The sequence below is a fragment of the Thamnophis elegans genome, chromosome 1 (genome assembly GCF_009769535.1).
Source record: "Thamnophis elegans isolate rThaEle1 chromosome 1, rThaEle1.pri, whole genome shotgun sequence".
Classification (NCBI taxonomy): Eukaryota; Metazoa; Chordata; class Lepidosauria; order Squamata; family Colubridae; genus Thamnophis; species Thamnophis elegans.
Genome location: NC_045541.1, coordinates 32764795 through 32784546, shown reverse-complemented (window position 1 = coordinate 32784546; position 19752 = coordinate 32764795). Strand labels below are relative to the sequence as shown.

The 19752-nt window shown below is 41.3% G+C and overlaps 1 protein-coding gene across 2 annotated transcripts in view; it reads right to left on the bottom strand.

Moving 5' to 3' along the window:
- Positions 1–9700, bottom strand: part of ITGB6 (integrin subunit beta 6) — a 46297-nt gene extending 36597 nt beyond the window's left edge. For both annotated transcript variants that reach the window (XM_032220522.1, XM_032220530.1), the window contains exons 1-3: positions 9618–9700; positions 9033–9112; positions 1533–1737 (exon numbers count right to left, since the gene is read on the bottom strand). In XM_032220522.1, the coding sequence (XP_032076413.1) occupies positions 1533–1737; positions 9033–9112; positions 9618–9678 (346 nt within the window). In that variant the 5' untranslated portion in view covers positions 9679–9700. The remainder of the gene's footprint in view (positions 1–1532; positions 1738–9032; positions 9113–9617) is intronic.
- Between the last annotated feature and the right edge of the window lie 10052 nt (positions 9701–19752).

The following is a 19752-nucleotide window of genomic DNA, read 5'->3' as shown; positions in this document are numbered from 1 at the left end:
CCTAAATTCACATACTAATATAAATCATATTGAAAACTATTTTCTGGTCATGTAGTTAATGATTTCCTCCATGTAGCACATTAAAAAAATTGGTAATAGCTTCTAAAGGTTGCTGGGATGGAGCTGGTAGAGAACTCAGTGGCCATCTTTGTTTTATGAAATTCACACCTTATCCTATGACCCTTTTTACCCCCCTGCCCCTCAGTGCTCTGGGGCTCCCATACTCAGTTTATCTTATGGTCAGACTTCTTCACTACCATCAGGATTGGAAATTATTTATGCAAGGAAAAAGGATCCCTGAGCTCAGATTAGCAAGATTTCTTAGGAGTTAGAGTGCCAATACAAGGGTTCAATGAATAACTTTACTTTCAAATAATAACTCCATATATCCTGTTCAAGAGAGCCAGTTTGCTGTAATGTTTGAATGCATTGGCTAGAAACTGGGAGACAATGAGTTCTAGTCCCCCCTCGGGCATAAAGCCAGCTGGGTGATCTTGCGCTCTCTCTCTCTCTCTCTCCCTCTCTCTCTCTCTCTCCCTCCCCCAACCTCCCTCCCTCCCTCCCTCCCTCTCTCTATTTCTCTGTCTCTCTATCATCTGCCTATTTCCCTCATATCTGGATATTATGATGCTTAACAACCATTCCTATTTATGAAGGTTACAGAACGAGTGCTTTATAGTCTGTAAAGTGCCCCTTCCTGGCCTTCATAAATGGTTGTGCCACTCCACCCCCCACCCAATGGTTCACAAGTCCACATGTTGGATATTAGGCAGCATGGGCAATTATGTGTCCTCCAAGGACTGCACATATTCTACCTCTGCTTCATGAGCTGTATTGGTTGACAGTTTCCTTGTGAGTTCAATTCAAGGTGCTTTTTTTAAAAAAAATAATTTAATGAGATTTAGTAATGTTGGCAAAGTACAAGAACATCACTTATTGAGAAATTATTTGAAAAGGCAGAGAGTCTCTTTTGGAGAAAAACATTAGTAAATTGTTTCTGCTTTCACCAATTACTACTTTCCCTACTACAAATCTGTATATTTCTCAAATCTATTCATCAAATGTGCTGCAATCATAGCTAAACAAATACACCTATCTGGACTGAAGTAGCATAATAGGTTCAAATGATAGATATTTCATTGTAAGTTATGATGGAGTCTATTGTTCTGTGCCATATTAATATTGCAGTTGGAAAAAAGGAAATTGCTAAAGCTATTGTGAACAAAATATTAACTTTAAAGAAATGGTTCTGTGTCTCATACAGCCTCAGGTGTTCTTTTATCACTTGATTAAAAAAATCCCCAGGTGTTTACTCAGAAATAGATTTCCTAAGTTGAACAAAGCTTACTCTCTAGTAAATGAATTCAGATATCTCCTTTCAAATCCTTACCGTATTTTTTGTAGAGCAAATTGTGCATTGATTTATTGCCATGGCTTTTTGTAAACTCTTGCTTTTGTCAGGATTGAGGCAATCCATAAATAAATAACCAGACTATTTTTAAAAGTTTTATAGATATGATGATGTAACTTACCTGGCCGCAGGAAAATAGTTATCTTTTGAGGAGAAATCTGAATAACCTCTGAACCATTTATTTGTGGCCCGTCACTCAGGTGCTTGTTTTCATGGATCTCTACTTTGGAAATGGGAAATTCAATTAAATTCAGATGGCATCCTTCTGAAATAAGCTTTTCAAGAGTGTCACACCTTTTCTGAATTTCAGATGGATCAGTAAAATTCTACAAAGGAGTGGAAGAACAAAAAAGAAACTGAATAAAATACAAAATAGTTTAATTAAATGGATGACACTAATTATAAAGAGAATACAATACTGTTTTTCCACGAGATTCGTCATGCTAGATGTGTATGTACTTGAGAGCACGGGAGAAGCAATGTTAAAATGGATCATGTTGAAATTATCTTAATCTATAAATTGGTATATAGGTAGTTCTCAGCTTACAACCACAATTGAGCCCAATTGTTGCTAAGCGAGACATTTGTTAAGTGAGCTTTGCCACATTCTATGACCTTTCTTGCCACAGTTGTTAAGTGAATCACTGCCATTGTTTGGTTAGTAACACAGTTGCTCAGTGAATCTGGATTCCCCTAAACGAACCGTTGTAAGTCAAGGACCACATGTAGGTCTAAATTGCCTGTATTAATCATGGGGAAGGCAGGGCAATGGTAGGATAAGAGTCTGCAAAAGAGGTCTGTGCATGGCAAGCATCCTAGTTTTTGGATTGTAAAGGTGAAGGGGTAGAAATGTAATTTTTGACTTGCCAAATTCTGTTAAGGGAACCTTACAATAAAGAAGAATTAGTTTGAAAAAAGAGAAAAAATGGGATTTATGGATTGGATATTTAGAAAGGGAAGATTGTGGGGGAAAAGAAAATTATGAAGAGAGGGAGAGGGAGGGAGGGAGAAAATAAAATAAAATAGAAATGTACTTATAACTGCTGTTAAGAAGATTGAAAGCCACTTCTTGTTCTTTATTTTCTATTTCTTTTACCTGCCAACTGCTCCCTTAATCTGAATGGGCTGGGACTAGGCAGGAAGCATTCCACATTCACCTATTTTCTTTGTTTAGTAGAATTTGTCAACATCACTATGTTGATGAAGGGCATGATTACTATTAGACCCTGTCTGGTTTTGTATACGTTTTCTTGTACGAGCAAAAAAATTGCAGCGTTCTAAATCCACATCCCAAAGTAGTCCAACTATCAGCTCATATCAACTGATAATCAGATTCCCTTTGAAAGCTTACACACATTGTGATAACACTATCCTTGCAGATTTATTTGTGTGTCCTTTTGAGGACGGATGAAGGTTAGTTCCCCCCCCCACCTCGCTGATATTTTTCTACTAGGACTGACATCCAAATATGAGTTTTCTTGGAAGTAAGCTCTTTTAAGATCCACAGAGGACAGGTTTCAGAGGTAGAAACATGCCTCAGGCTACACAATCACAACATGGGCAGGCAAAACGTTTTTCCTATGCAAACCGTGCAAGCCTTTGCATGCCTACCGAGGAATGAACTAAAACCAAGGATACCAGCACTACGCAAACTTCAGTGAAGGATTTTTAATGCTACCCTGGGAAGGTTATCCATGGAGTTGCTAACAGTTAATACCAACTTGATGGCATATAATCAACGTTTTAATGATAATGATAGTCTAGGGAGATACAGAATCTTGAAAACTTGAAGAGGAATTTCCCAACCTCATTTATTTTGAAGTAATTAAGACAGAGTCTCTCCGAATGATAAGCTATCGTCTGACTATCATGCAGTTTCTTGTTTTGCCACCTCTCTGTTCCATTCCTTTCTCAGCCTCCCCACAATCTCTCAGGCTGAATGTGCTTCTTCCTTAATCCCCAAGTGCCTCTGTGGATGCCAAGGTCTCTGGCTACTCTTTTTAAAATGGGAGGCAACCAGAGCAGAGAGTCTATGCCTGCAGTCCCTTTAAATGTCATCTCCATTCCTGTCAAGGAACCATCCCAGATCATTCACACAAACTTGTGTTTGAAGAAGAGGGAAATTGCTACTTCCAACCTGGGAATAGCTACATTGGACCCAGAGGTGGTATTCAGCAGGTTCTGATCAGTTCTGGAGAACCGATAGTGGAAATTTTGAGCAGTTCAGAGAACTGGTAAACATCACCTCTGACTGGCCCCGCCCCCATCTATTCTCTGCCTCCCAAGTCCCAGCTGATTGGGAGGGAATGGGACTTTTGCAGTATCCTTCCCCTGCCACGCCCACCAAGCCAGGCCACACCCACCAAGCCAGGCCCACAGAACTGGCAGTAAAAAAAATTGAATCCCACCACTGATTGGAATGTATATTATCTGCACAGTGGCCTGAGGAAGAGACAAAGGCAATGCCAGGAGGGCATGTTGTGCCCTTTAAAAAGGATTAATGAGCCATATTTAAGTTGCAGTTAGCAAGGTGTGAGGAAAAAGCCCTAAAAAAATCCAGTTAATCCCACAGGGGTTCCAGTCCCGCTTTAGGCACAAAGTCAGCTGAGTAACCTTGGGCCAGTCACTCTTTCTCTTAGTCCTAGGAAAGGGAAAGGGCAAATGATTTATGAAAACCTTGCAAAGAAAACTGCAAGGATTTGTCCATGAGTTAACATTGACTCAAACACACACACACACACACACACACACACACAAACAAACAAACAAACAAACAAACACTATTCTTTCGAACAGGGGAACAGAAGAACTATCCCCTGCTTAGTTACATTTATAGCATTAAGTTCTGCCTTGGCTGTGGATCAGGGGGGGAAAAGTTGCTCCACTGAGAAGGCATAGTGTATAATTATTTGAATAGAATATAAATATACCTTTACCAAGCTTGCTTTCTCAACAACACAATTTCTTTTAAGCCAAGATTGCCGTTGCTCCTATTCATGCAAAAAGCAAAATTGTTTCTGAATTTATTCAAAATGGAAGCTGGCTTTTAGTTTTAGAAACCAGACTTTCAAAAAGGCATCAGACCAAATTACCTACTGTTGTTGGACTTCCAGGGGAAGAATTAGAGAAGTGAGGACAGTTCTGCTAAAAGCCCAGCCAAAAACAACAGTGGAATTACGAGCCAGCAAGTCCAGCAGCTCTTCATAATTCCTCTCTGGACAAGGAGATGACTTGAGATCACCTAAAATTGCTCCGAACAATTGCTCCTTGCAAAGTCATTGCAAGATAGCAGTCTCTGGCAGGCTTAGAGTTCTGAGAGATGAGAGAATAGCCATGTTTTTTGCTGAAACCATGGTCAGAACCTTCAAAAGAACATTTGGTTTTCCTTTTCACTTATGGAAATAGCAATAGCAGTTAGGCTTACATACAGGTAGCCCTCAACTTGCGACTATAATTGAGCCCAAAATCTATGTTACTAAGTGAGGAATTTGTTAAGCAACTTTTGCCCCATTTTAAAACTTTTTTTGCCACAGTTATTAAGTGACTCATTACAATTGTTAAGTCAATAACCCGGTTGTTAAATGAATCTGGCTTCCCCCAATGACTTTGCTTGTCAGAAGGTCACAAAAGGGGATGACATGACCCCAGGACACTGCAACCGTCACAAATACGAACCAATTACCAAGCATCCGAATTTTGATCACATGACCTTGGGGATGCTGCAATGGTTGTAAGTGAGAAAAACAGTTATAAGTCATCTTTTTCAGTGCCGTTCTAACTTCAAACTGTCACTAAATGAACTGTTGTAAGTCGAGGACTACCTGCACTGCCCCATAATGCTTTACAGCACTCCCTGGGTGATTTAAAATGAAGAAGCATTATTTGCATATTGCCCTCAACAACCTGGGTCCTCATTTTACCACTCTTGTAAGGATGGAGGGCTCAGTCAACCTTGAACCAATCAGAATCGAACTCCAGGCAATGGGCAGAGTTTGCCTGCAGTACTGCACTTTAATCACTGTGCCACCAGAGCGCTAAATGACTTGTTCACTTCTTTTCAACTATTAGGAGTCTTTGGAATGACAAATTGTACAGGTCTATCAGTTTCTTTTAATCCTTAGCAAACAAAAAAGTTTTAAATTCAAATTTAAGGACTTTTTTAGAATAAACAGGGTGATTAGAACTTTAATTGTGGAAATATACAAATGGACTAAGGGTCCATATGAATTTGAAATAAGACTTTGGAATTAATTGTAACAACTCTTCCTATAGAAAAATGTCTTTGTTTTGAATTCTCTTTTTAAAAAATGATAGGATGAGACCAGTGGTGGGTTCCGGGTGTCCACCACATGAATGCGTGCACACATGCGCAGCATGTGCATGTGTACTTACTACCTGCAACACTCCGTGATGCCTCCGCAACACGACAGCAGCTTGGTGGAGGGTCGCGCAGGTGCCATACGTTCCATGCATGTAAGCCCTGCAAACCTCAAAGGAGCGCAGGCGGGTGGGCGGGCCCTCCGGAGCACCGTACCAGAACAGTACCCAGCAGGCACCGGTATGCCCATACCAGGGCGTACTGGTCATAACCCACCATTGGATGAGACTGAAGGTTGGACATAGAAGAAACCAGAAGGAATTAAAGATTACAATTAAAGGAGAAGTGCTTAAATTTGGCTTACTAATACAGAATAGAGCAAAATATTTTTTAATGTTGGACATATTGAAGGATAGTTTTGAACACTGAACTCAGAAGTTAATTTTTAAGAGTGTGTGCTTCTATAGACAGACTGTTTAAAAGATGATATGGAAGAGGAACAGGTTTTGTTGTTCAAGACTGAAACTGATTTGAAACTGGATTTAAAACTGAAAGGTTACAAGAATGACATGGAAAAGGATCGTCCCAGAGGTGCTTTTTCAGGAGGCAACTGGACTTTGTTTTTTTTTTCTTTTGAAGACATTTCACTTCTCATCCAAGAAGCTTCTTCAATTCTGACTGGATAGTGAGGAATGGAAGAATTTATATTCCTTGCAGACAGCTGGTAATTTGCATCCTTTTAGAGGGTCGTTGAAGCACTTGGGGTTTATCTAAGTCCTCAGAAGAAGCTTCTTGGATGAGAAGTGAAATGTCTTCAAGCAAGTCCAGTTGCCTCCTGAAAAAGCACCTTTGGGACAACCATGACCTGAATGACTGAGAATCTCTACAGATTTCATGGAAAAAGATGTTACTCTGGACATACAAAAGAAACCAGCTGATGTCTTTATAATTAAAAGAATAAACAAGCAACAAAGAGAGTGGCCTGGATAATTTTCCTACATGGGTTGTACAAAATAGGCTTGTTAAAATTTGGAAGAATTTTGTAAGAAGGAACAAAGAAAAAGAAGAAGAAGAAAAGAAATCAAGCTCTAGGCCATTATTCAAAAGAACAATAGATCAATAGATTATTAAAAATAAAAAGAAGGAATATAAGGTTGATTTATTTTGATAAAGTTTAAACCAAATATGATGTTATTCTGATAATCCTTAATGGACTTTTGCTGATCAGAACTGAATGGCGAGACTTTAAGGAAAAGTTGCTTTGAAAGTGGAGATGGGCCACATATAAAACAAACAAACAAACAAGAATGTATGTAGATAAGAGATGGAATAAGGCATGGGCCTAGGTTACCTATGGAACTATCTTCATTTCATTACATTAGCCTGTCCCACCTGGTCAGGCAGGGAAAATAAGTTGCAGATCCTATTAGCCAAAGGGTTCTGAATGGCTCGGTGTAGGAAGAGGCTTTTTTGCTGTTACTTTTGTTGGCAATGCCACGCTAGATCTCCATAGGTGGTCTTGCCATAGAGCCGTGATGGCGAACCTATGGCCCGTGTGTCCGAAGTGGCATGCAGAGCCATGTCGCCTGTTCCTTTTCTGGGTTCCTGGCGTGCATGTGCTCGTGATGATCAGCTGGCCTTCCTGTGTGCGGAAGTGCCAGAAACCAGAGGAGCTGGTCTTCCTGTTTTCGCTGTGCGCATGCGTGGCAGCCAGCTGATCATTGCATGTTCATGCACACCAGTAACCAGAAGACTACCTGGCCTGTGTGCATGCATGCACCAGAAACTGGAAGTTCATTTCCCGGTGCATGGATGCCCAGTTGGCAGCTTCTCTTCTGGGTTGTGGGCCCTACGAGCGTGCACACTCCCTTTTCGGCACTCGGTGCCAAAACGGTTCACCATCACCATCATAGAGGTAGTTCTTGATTTATGACCATTCATTTAACAACCATTTGAAGTGAAGACAGTTGTGACAAAAGTGACTTATCACTTGTCTTCACACTTATGACCTTGGCAGCATCTCAGCAATCATAGTGATCATAATTCATCCAATTTATTTCCTCCTCACTGAGGTTCCTGGGTTTGTTTTTTTTCCTCCTCAGGAGGACATTCCAGACAAAGGCAAAACTGCATAAGTAAAGTTTTCTATAACTAACTGTGAGTTTCTTTCACAGGGTCAGGTTTGGGATTTACCAAAACAACAAATGTCAAATAATGGAATGTGGAAACAGGACCAAGCATGATTTCTTCATTTGAAAATTTCTGAATATAGGAAAAAGTTTGACTGTTTTCTGTAAGCACAATCAAGATTGCGTAAACATTAAGTCATACGGTTACTTAGAAACAGTCAAACCAAAGCTACTAATTTTCTGCAGTTTTCAGCATGCACAATTTCACACAGAAGTTGGTGTCTGGCACCATATTTATATAATCTCATGAGTTCTCTTTTCACTTACAAAGCAAAGGAGGTATCCCAGTCTTGCTATATGAAGCATATCTGTTCTCTATGATTTGGGTTCAGGAGAACACAGCGCATGCTTGAATCACTAGGTCAGCTGAACTGAACCAGAAGTTTCTAGACTCTTTATTGGCAGTGACAGATTTGAAAATATTAGACAATTTCTAGGCTACAGTTAATAAATATTTAAATAAGACAACTGTTTCAATTGTGTTCCCTTGACCAGATATTAGACTTATTTCTTCTCACTCCTTATTGCATGTTTTAATGGATATAAGATCAGATTCAAAATATTATTTGTCCAAGAAAGATGTTCCTTGATAGAACATCTTTTTTGGCTGTTATGTAATTTCTCTGTAGACTAGTTTTTGCCCCAATTATATCCTATCTATTTAAACTGTCTTATTTCTTCCATAATATTCCTCTTTGCCCCAAACTTGTTAATTATACATATGAACAATCCTTTGAAAAGTGAGTTTGAATGTGATTAATGAGCCTGGTTAATAATCCTTAAAGCACATCAATGTGGAATTCGGGGTTCTTTTCTTAAGCAGCTGCTAGGTCGCAAATTAAATTTTTTGTTAAATGGAAAGGTGTATAAAAAGCTTTTGAGATTGCTTAGACTCAGTGTTAGGGCCTAGAGATTTAAAAAGAAAAGAAAGAAATCAATATGCTAATTTCAACTGATTCTAAAGTAGGTATTTTGACCCACTCTTTGAATTACTTTTCTCCTGAAGAATGTGGCTTGAAACAGAGAATTCAGAATATGAATAGTATATTATTTAACAAACATATAATTTGTAATTACATCAAGTCATTATTTTTGGGTGTTTGAAATAATTCACCTCTTGGAAACACCAGCCGCAGCTTGGTCCAGAGAGCAAACAATCTTCACAGTTCATGGCACTCCCTGAATCACAATTTCCTACATGGCAAATCAAGGAAATGTATTAGATTAGCTCATACTTTAATTATGTCAGGTACATAACATTCTGGGCAGCGTTCTGACTTCCTTAAAGTTAGTTTGTCAGAGAATCCAGTTTTACTTGTTTGTTTGAAAAGCCCTTAGGTATTTACAGAACAGATGGAAGCGATCGTTAAAATTGTAATAAATAAGAAATAAATCTTGGGGAGTAATTTCAACTGGAATCAGTGTCATGCTTTATACAAGAGGAAAATTAGCATAAAGCAGTGTTTAATATTATTTTTATATTAATCCTTGACCTGGTCTGTCTACCTAACACTGAATCACTCTTCATAAAGCCAGATCAAAGTACTTGGGGGGGGGGGGGGAATGTTTTTTGGGCTATATTTCTTCAAAATATTTATCATAATCTCATAGATCAGATCCAGAACCACAAAATCACACAGACTCATATGAACAAATACACACTCTTAAGTTTGTATTCCATATATAAAACGAGCCTTACCTTGTACATTCTTATTCCTTTGTAGAAATAGGAAAAAAAAGCAGAGCAATTCAATCCCCATTCGCTTTCAGTTCTGGCTGCAGGCACAAAATATATCAAACATTAATTAAGCTCAGAAAAAGGAAAGTTCAGAAGCCGTTAATGTACGGCTGAAGGTTTTCAAACTACGGAGGTTTTCGAAGATTGTAACAGAAGGCTACATTGGCATAAAGGAAACAACAAAAAACCCTGGTACTTAAGCAGGTAGTCTGATAGATAGGCAAACAGCATGGTTATAGAATTTAGCACGGTCCTTTTACTTCCTGGTTTGCCTTATAAGGAAGAGAGGTACGCAGTGAAAGGTGGAACAATTCTCACAGGTGAAGTCCTGATTTTTTTCTTGTTAAGATCAGATATTCATTTTACGGAGCTTCGAAAGGTTGCTGCCCATAAATATTGGAGCACAGGGCACTTAGTTTTCCTACGCAGGCCTACTGATTTTTAAAGCTTAATAATATTAGCCGAACTCTCTAATTTCTTAACTGAACTCCATTCTAGGGATTTTATTTTGAAAAGGAATCCTCATCTGCAATACGGTCATTTTAAAACATACATGATAAAATCCTACCCAGTTTTGTATTGTTTGCGCATTGCATAGCCTTCCTCCCCATCTCATTGTCAAAGCCATTAACAACAATGTGGAAAAATACCAAAGCGAGGACCAAACATTGTAAAAACCAGGACAATTAGAAAAATAAAAAACACAAACCATGCACGTCCCCAATCAAGTGGAATTGTACACTTAGCTTAGCACCCATTGTGGCTCAAAGCCTGGTGGAACAACCAGGATTCTATAGCATTCTTAAACATCATTTGGGTCATACGAATCTCTGGGGTGGATCCTGTCCAGTCGTGGGTTACGGCCACCATTACTACTGGTTCAGCGTCCGAAATTTTTTGCCTGCACGTGTTCCACACACATGCGCATTTGCACTTAAAACAATCTGCACATGCGCACAACATTTAAAAAGGAATAAAAATTACATTTTTTCAATGAAGGTTGTTCTGCGCCTGTGCAGAACAGAAAATGAAGATGGCGCCGCTGAGGATAGAACTGGTACGGTAATGTGTCTGCCAGAACTACTACCTATTCGGCCAAACCGGACCGAATAAGTAGGATTCACCTCTGATCCTATCCCAGAGGACAGGCGTCTCAGTAGAGAAACCATGTTTTGTGGGTGCCAATAACAACACTATTTATTCAAGGGGTCCTGAAGCATTCCTTCTTTCCCTGATCATACGGTTCCACCACAAAAGCGCGTAGGACAAAATCGCGCTCGACAAAAGCGCGCTGTGACGTCATCACAGCGCGACGAAAAAGTTCAAAAAATGTAAAAATAAAGCGAAAACCTTACCCTAAGCCCCCCAAACCTAACCCTAAACCTAACCCTAAACCTAACTCTTAACCTAACCCTAAACCTAACCCTAAACCTAACCGTTAAAGTAACGAAAAACCTAACGCTAACCCTTAACCTAACCCTAACGCTAACGCTCTAAAGCTAACCCTAACCCTTAACCTAACCCTAACCCTAACCCTAAACCTAACCCTTACCTTTATGTGAATCGGCTTGCTTTAATTTAATTTTTATTAATTTTTATTTGAATTTTTCGATCTTTTTCGTCGCGCTGTGATGACGTCAAAGGCGCGATTTTGTCGATCGCGCTTTTGCCGTCCGCGCTTTTGACGGGTCACGGATCATACAGCATGGGCAATTGGAGATTCTGAGGATAACTAGGCACTATGACATGATTGTAACAAGCACCTTGAATTGTACCTAGAAGCCAACTAGCAACACTCCCTGTGGAACAGTGGTGCCTTATGGGCCTATTAAAACATGCCCATGATTGAGCGTGCTGCTGCAGCTGGATTGTAGCTGTAGCATCCAGGTGGACTTACAGGTAGCCCCATGTAGAGCCCAAAAGATGAGAAGGGGGTATGAGTGGTCATTTTGAGAGCTTCCTGGAAACTTTTCTTTCCCAAGTTCATGATTTTATTATGTTGTATTCACTCTTCCTTGCTGTAAAGCATATGTCCAGCCAGATTCCAGAGGGATGGCAATGGGACTGGGCTGATATACAGTAGGGACTATGGCCACTGAGCACTGGATGTGTTGTCCCTCGGCTTCTTGCCTTCCAATCCATTCAGGAAAGCCAATCCTTGTTGGCTGGCACCTGTGCAGCTTTCTACAGCACACCAGAGCCTGCCCTTTTCTTTTAGGGATTTTTACTTGTCCCTATGCTTTTCCTTTGTTTTCCCATGTTTTTACCTACAGAAATGTCTTGGCAATTTCCTTTGATACTCCCTAACGCAAACCCTTTCTATTGTTTCTCCACCCCCAATCCCAGCATCGCTTCGCTCCAATGCGACAGGAATCAAAGCCATAGGAAGCAGATTGTTCGCTCATTCCTACATTCCTGTCTAAGCCCCTGGGAGCTTTGTAGTGGGACAACTGGCACATCACCTTCACAGAAGCAAAGTGGCATCTTCCTATGTGGCAGCTGAAATGTCTTTTTTAAAGAGAGGGAAGAGAAAGAAAATGCACAGAACAGTGAGCAGGGAGCAGGAGAGCAAGAAAAGCACGTTTTACCCAAGACTCCATAGAAACTGAAAAGGTTTCCCCCTGGGGAATGTTGGGGCTAACTAGAGCACAAATCTCAAGGACTGAGGATGTGAGCCATTGCTGATTCAATTGCAAGATTTAAAACATTGCAGAGACCATAGCAGTCTGGAAACCCAGGATGAAAGGGCTACGCAGCAACTGGCTATTAACAGAATGACGGAGTTGGAAGTGACCTTGGAAGTCTTCTAGTCCGGCCCCCCAGCCAGTCCGCCCCCCCAACAATCTGAGGGACCATTAATTGGCCCCGGATTTAAGAAGTTTGAGGACTCCTGCCCTGTATCATTTCAGACAAATGGCTGTCCAATTTCTTCTTAAAAATCTCCAGTGAGGACACACCACTTCTGGAGGCAAACTTAATCCAAACTGGGGCAACTATTAAACGAAATAAAGCACTGGAAATGCCCCTCAGAGTGGAAAAGTTAGGAAACAGCAGTTTTGAAAGAGAGCTGGAAGCCACAAAGGAAGGATGGATTTGCAATGCAGTAGGAGAGGTAGTGAGAGTTATCAAGAGTGGCCCATACTGGTGAACGATCAAACAGAAAGTGTGGATCTATTCTACATCCTCGAAAATATGTTATAAACAGAGTTCTTAAAAACAACTTTACTTCTAGATAAACATCTGTACTGATCAGCCTTAATACATACAAAGAGTCCATCTGACCCAATTAGTATTATTAAATGGCGGGGTCTCCAAAGTCTCAGCAATTCTTTTTTGTTGTAATATAGTTGCAGAGTCACGCTGAACCACACAGGAGAAAACGAACTCCTAAAACTCCATAACATCCTGATAGCGCATAACATAACATTCTGATATGTGCCCTACCATTGACGTCCAGGATTTAACCATATATAGACTGAGCAGTAGATTAGAAATTGTACTTTTGCAGGCTGTTTTTAAGCACATGCTATTGCTCCTCCTGCCTTTGTCCTATCTCAATAAAAGGGGCTACCAGACCCCCAATCTGGGTCATCGCTCCATCCCGAGAAAGGTTGTCTCCTGTCTTTTCTCAACATTGGCCTCATGGGCGAACCACAGGAATGTTACATTTGGTGACCCCGACGTGATGTGATTTTCCTGTGTCACCAGCCTTTCACTCATCCCCGACTGGACAAAGTCTCGCAACCAGTGCTGGCCGTCAGCGAACGGAGCACCCTCCCAAATCGTGAGTATGGGCTCGGGCTTCTCGAAGGCTCAGACTGCACACCTGCAGGAGCTTCGGGATCTCCCCAAATTCTCCATTGCAATCTCTCAAGCGGCAGATCGCCTGTTTCCCATTGCAATCTCTCAAGCGGCAGATCGCTTGCTTCCATTTCCCTGAAAAAACATTTCCTCTCTCTATTGGCTTACATCTAAGAATTGTCCCATTTACCCTGAGAAGGGCTCTCTTAAAGTCTCCTTATGGATTTATTTCCATGAGGAACCTCGAGCCCCGCCAGAAGTTCTCACTACTTGGAGACTTCTTGTAAGATGCCTTCAAATTCATGAGGAAGATATGCAGGGGGCTGCTTTTAAGCCCTCGGCAACATCTCCCCCGCGCTATGAGGAGATCGCCCCTCCTGCTAGCCAGGCGATGGCCCTCTCCGAGACTCCTCCACCTCCCCCGGCCCCTCCGGAAGAGAAGGTTTCCCCTCTCCCTTCCACCCCTTCCCCCGCCCCGCAGGTGTGGCGTAGCACTCTCCAAGACGCCCTGCGCGATGCTTACAATCAAGGGGACATGGAATTGGCACAGGATTGTTTCCCCATTTCCTTTCAAACCAACGCGGCTGGGGTGGTTGTGCCTACTTATATCTCAATCCCCTATAGGGCTCTTAAGGATCTTAAGCAAGCAGTTTCCACCTATGGGGTGCAATCCCCGTACTGCAAAGGACTGTTCCAAACCCTTTTGTCAGGGGACCCCTACGTGCTGGAGGATTGGAAACTTCTCCTCGGCATGCTTCTTACCCCCTCTCAGTTTGCCATTTGGACCTCCGAATACCTTAGAGAAATTAACAAGGGGATTGCCAAGGGTCTGTCCAACAATGTTACCGCCCCTCAGCTAAGGGGAGGGGATGGGTTTGATACGGGGCCTCTACAGGCCACGGCCCCCCGGGAAGCCCTTGGAATTCTTTTCACAGATGTTTCACAGAGCAATTGATTTATAGGATCCGAATTGGAATGGAGAAAAATGGTTTTGTGTGTGCATGAGTGTGTGTGTGTGTTTGAGTGAGCGAGGGATCCAGTAAGGGAACTGCGCCTATTTAGGAAAGTAGGTAAATTATGGGGACAGGTTGGGCAGTAGAGAGTAAAGAGAAAGTGATGAAAGAGTGGGAGAGAGGAAGAAAGAAAAAGAGACAGAAAGACAGAAAGAGACAAAGAGGAGAGAGAAAAAGAGTGAGAGAAGGGAGAAGGAGAAAGTGACAGAGAACGTGAAGAGAGGGAAAGAGAACATGAAGAAAGTGACAGAGAAAGTGACAAAAGAGGGAAAGAGGGAAAGAGAAGGTGAAGAAAGTGACAGAGAGAGAAGAGAGGAAGAGGAAAGAGATATCCCACAGCCCTTATAACACCCCTGTGTTTGTTATAGAAAAGAAATTTGGTAAATGGCGTTTTTTGCATGATTTGCGGGCTGTTAATAAAATTCTCCAACCCATGGGAGCGCTGAAGTGCTTCCTCCCTAATCCAAATTTGATTCCCCAAGAATGTGATCTCATGACACTTGTCCACTATTTCTCAGACACCCTCCCTTTTTGCAGACAAAAGCCCTTCCGCTCCAGTGGAAGCCTCCTTCAACAACTTTTTCCTATCAAAGACGCTATAACTGTCTTTGCCAATGGGAGCAAACATCGGGGAGCATGTGCCTGGCAGGAGGATGGTACATGGCACACCCAGCTCACAGAGCCACAAAAATCTGCTCAAAGAGATGAATTGGCCGCTTCCTTCTTGGCCTTTCAGTTATTTGACAAATGACCATTTAACTTCATTCTTGATAGTCTTTATGTGACTCAGATTATAACCTCTTTGTATGAGTCTTATCTCTCTCCTTCTATTGATTCACAACTTTTGTCTCTGTTTCTCACTTTACAAGGCTTGTCTCCTCTCGCTGTTATTTTTTCCATGTCTCCCATATCTGAAGTCATCAGCCTTTCCCTGGGCCTCTCCAGGAGGGCAATGATGTTGCTGACGCTGCGGCATCAGCCCCCGCACCCCATGTCAATGTTTGTTTGATAAGAGCCAAGGTGGCGCAGTGGTTAAATGCAGCACTGCAGGCTACTGCTAGATCAGCAGGTCAGCGGTTCAAATCTCACTGGCTCAGGGTTGACTCAACCTTCCATCCTTCCGAGGTGGGTAAAATGAGGACCCAGATTGTTGGGGGCAATATGCTGACTCTCTGTAAACCGCTTAGAGAGACCTGAAAGGCCTATGAAGCGGTATATAAGTCTACTGCTATTGCTATTGCTATATTGCTATTGTTCTGCTATCACACCTTGGGATAGCCACTCTTACTTTCACCAGAATAAAAAAGCGCTCATAAAACAATTTGGCCTTACGTCGGCGGAGGCATCAGCAATCATTCAACAATGCCCCACCTGTAGCCAGCAGGCAAACCCTCTCCCGATGGGAGTTAAACCCCAGGGGGACAGAATGTTGCCAAATTTGGCAAATGGATGTGACTCAATATCCATCCTTTGCTCCTTGAAAGTATCTACATGTAATCATAGATACATTCTCTGGCTTCTTGTTTGCTACCCCACAAAGGGGTGAAGCCACCAAACATGTTATTAATCATTGTATTCGGACCTTTGCATCGCTGGGACGCCCAAAAGAATTAAAAACAGACAATGACCCCGCTTACACAGGTGCAGCCTTTGCTGCCTTTTGTAACCAATGGGGCATTGTGCATAAATTTGGCATTCCTTATAACAGCCAGGGTCAGGCGTTGGCTGAGCGTGCCAACCAGACATTAAAACATGCCCTGGACAGATATATTGGCAACAGGGGAAAATGCCCCCTGGCCTCCCAGTAGTGCAACACACGCTTAACCTTTGTCTTTATGCCCTGGATTTTTGAAATCTTACGGGCAGCCCACCATCCTCGGCAGCGACTTGTCATTTTGCAGCTCCACCTACCGCAGACACCTCCCGTCCACCTGTCTACTATCGCTGCTTGCCTGACTTGACATGGCGAGGACCTGCTGACCTGATTACCTGGGGAAAGGGCTATGCTGCAATCCAACTAAAAGACAAAGTTCTTTGGATTCCAGGATGGCACGTAAGACCATATTTGCCAAAACTACCTATACAACCACCTACACAAACACAGAAGCAGCCTGACCATGACCAACCAACAGGAACCACAGCTTGAGGCTGTCTCTGTCTCTGACCTGGAAAACAGAGCAGAGCACCCTCCACCCTCCACTCCCCCGACCGGCTGCCCTGTCTTTCGCCGCAGGTCCCCTACTATGTGTTTGGTTGAATGCTACCTGTTGTCATTATTTGAACCAGTCCAGAGAAATTGAAACCAGTGTGGACAAATTACATGATACCGTTCAAGCAGTTGGACAAACATATAAGGCCTCGGACTCCTGGTGAGATTGGATGACCTCTTGGTTACCAAATTTTAACTGGTTGGGAAAAGTTTCCAAGACCTTTATAACCCTTGTTGCTTTGCTGATACTGTTGTGCTGCTGTATTCAATGTGTACCCTCTTTATTAACTATGTGTAAGAATATACTCTCTAGCTCGGCTCCACAGAAGAATATTCACATTGTCAACCACATGGAGTTACATGAACAGTCAACCCTTTCATGGGGAAAGATCCCTTCCGCATGCCCAGCGACGAAGAAGGAGACGCTGCCTTTTAAAACAAAAACAGTGTTGGAATCCATTCCGTGTGTGTGTGTGCAGGGCAGTTTCTGCTGTCTGAAACACACATACACAGGGATGCAAAAACATCACACCAGAAACATCTTTCTGGCCTAAACGGCCAGGACTCACTATGCAGCCTCATGTAACATGAACTATGTGAGCCAGCTACTCCCACACATGCCCTTTCTCCCCCCTATGCTGTGTTGTAACCTTCTGTTCCCCCTTTGCCCACCCTTTGCCATGATGTGATTTTCTATTGGTTTATGTGTAGAATGCTGTGATCAGCCCTGGTAGATGAAGAGGAAAAGTCTTTTTGACAAAAAGAAAATAAAAAAGTAGGAGATGTTGTAATATAGTTGCAGAGTCACGCTGAACCACACAGGAGAAAACAAACTCCTAAAACTCCATAACATCCTGATAGCGCATAACATAACATTCTGATATGTGCCCTACCATTGACGTCCAGGATTTAACCATATATAGACTGAGCAGTAGATTAGAAATTGTACTTTTACAGGCTGTTTTTAAGCACATGCTATTGCTCCTCCTGCCTTTGTCCTATCTCAATAAAAGGGGCTACCAGACCCCCAATCTGGGTCGTCGCTCCATCCCGAGAAAGGTTGTCTCCTGTCTTTTCTCAACATTGGCCTCATGGGCGAACCACGGGAACGTTACACTTTTTTCTCTGCCTTTATCCATAGAGACAAAGGATTAAACTTGATTTTCAACTTCTAAACAAACTTTTGAGTCACCGCCCTTCATACATCTCATGACTGATCCTCTAATAAACAGTACGTATTTTTTTAAAGTTTTTTTTATTTTTAATTTTCAAAACAATAAAATCTTCCTTTTCTTACATACTGTAGAAAGTGTATCAGTTGGTTACAAAAGACTTCTGTGCTCTCTTCCACAGTCATCAAGCATAATTCATATTCACTCAAGTATTTTAACTCAGATATTTATACATGTTACCATTATCATACCTCCATTTTCATTTGAGTATAGTTGTTTAAACATCCTTCATCATAAAATATACCAAGATTTAATACATAACCACATACTGGCATTTCATTTATATTTCTAAAATCCTCCAATGACACTAAATCCTTATGTCCTATTCTAGCTAAACATCCATAATATTTAATAACAAAGTTTTCTATCCTTCTTTCCAAATCACTGTTTACAATTTACATCCCATTTCCTTATGTTGTACATACACACACACACACACACACACACACACATGTTATTATCATTATCCCTCCTTTATTTGACTATATCTTGCATCATATCATTTTCCCCCTAGTAATCAAGACTTAACTGAATCTAACTTAATTCTTTTTTATTATTATTAACCTTTATATATAATCCAAAAGGGTTTCTAATATTCCTTTCATGGGTACCATTCAATATTAATATCTAGTTATTACTTATCATAACACTACACGTTGTATACATTATTATCATTATCAATTATTTATTTAATTATATCTACTATCACTAAATTTCACTAAGTTTAGCTAGTTTTAAATTATACTCTTCCATCTATCAACCTGTATCTTTCCAGTAACAAAACAATGTCATATGTTCTGCCATTTGTGGCATCAGTCTTCTAATCATCTCCTTAATCAACTTTGTATGGACTCCTCTTAGCAACTCTTTGCTTATAAAATCTCTCATGTAATTTCGATGCCCTTCTTCTGTTTCCTTAATCATCTTATCTTTGATTACATTACAGTACATATTTTTAAACTTCTCCAGAAGTGAATTCAGTAATTTGTCTTGCATCTAAAGGATCACATTATTCTGAAAGCTTCTTGACCTCTGTTTCCTTCCAAGACAACCTGCTATTACAACTCCTACTTCATGTGTTATAGCAATCTCTAAAACAGTTGTGAAATTCAAAAAAAATTACTATCAGTTCTGTGGACGTGGCTTGGTGGGCGTAGCAGGGGAAGGATACTGCAAAATCTCCATTCCCATCCCACTCCAGGGGAAGGATACTGCAAAATCTCCATTCCCTCCCTATTCCTGTGGGACGGATATTGCAAAATCTCCCTTCCTACCCCACTCTGGGGCCAGCCCAGAGGTAGCATTTGCTGGTTCTCTGAACTACTCAAAAGTTCCGCTACCAGTTCTCCAGAACCTGTCAAAACCTGCTGAATTTTACTCCTGCTCTAAACAATTCTTTTATCCCAATTCTTTTTAAGTTATTCATATCACATTAAACTTGCTTTCCTATAATATTGCTCTTGACTCACCCATTGAAGCCTGAATAAATCAGAGATTGGGGCCCGTTGGATGACATGGCTCTCCATGCTTTAACAGGCTGGAAGTATCTGACTTTATAGAGTAGGAATGAGTCGAAGATCAGTGTCATGACAAGACTCATAGCTTACATAGCTTCACCGTGAAAGTCCCTTCAAAGCATCATCCATCAGTGTTATTTAGTTTTTCATCATTCATTTATTCATCCCTGATTATATCTGCAGTCCATCATATATCTCAAGGCACAATGATTTCTGAGCAATTCATAATAAAGCAAATATTCTGGACAAATTACAAGATGATCAAACAAACTTTTGTTCATCCACAGGCTTTCTCATCCTCTTTTCCCTATTTCATTTCCTCCC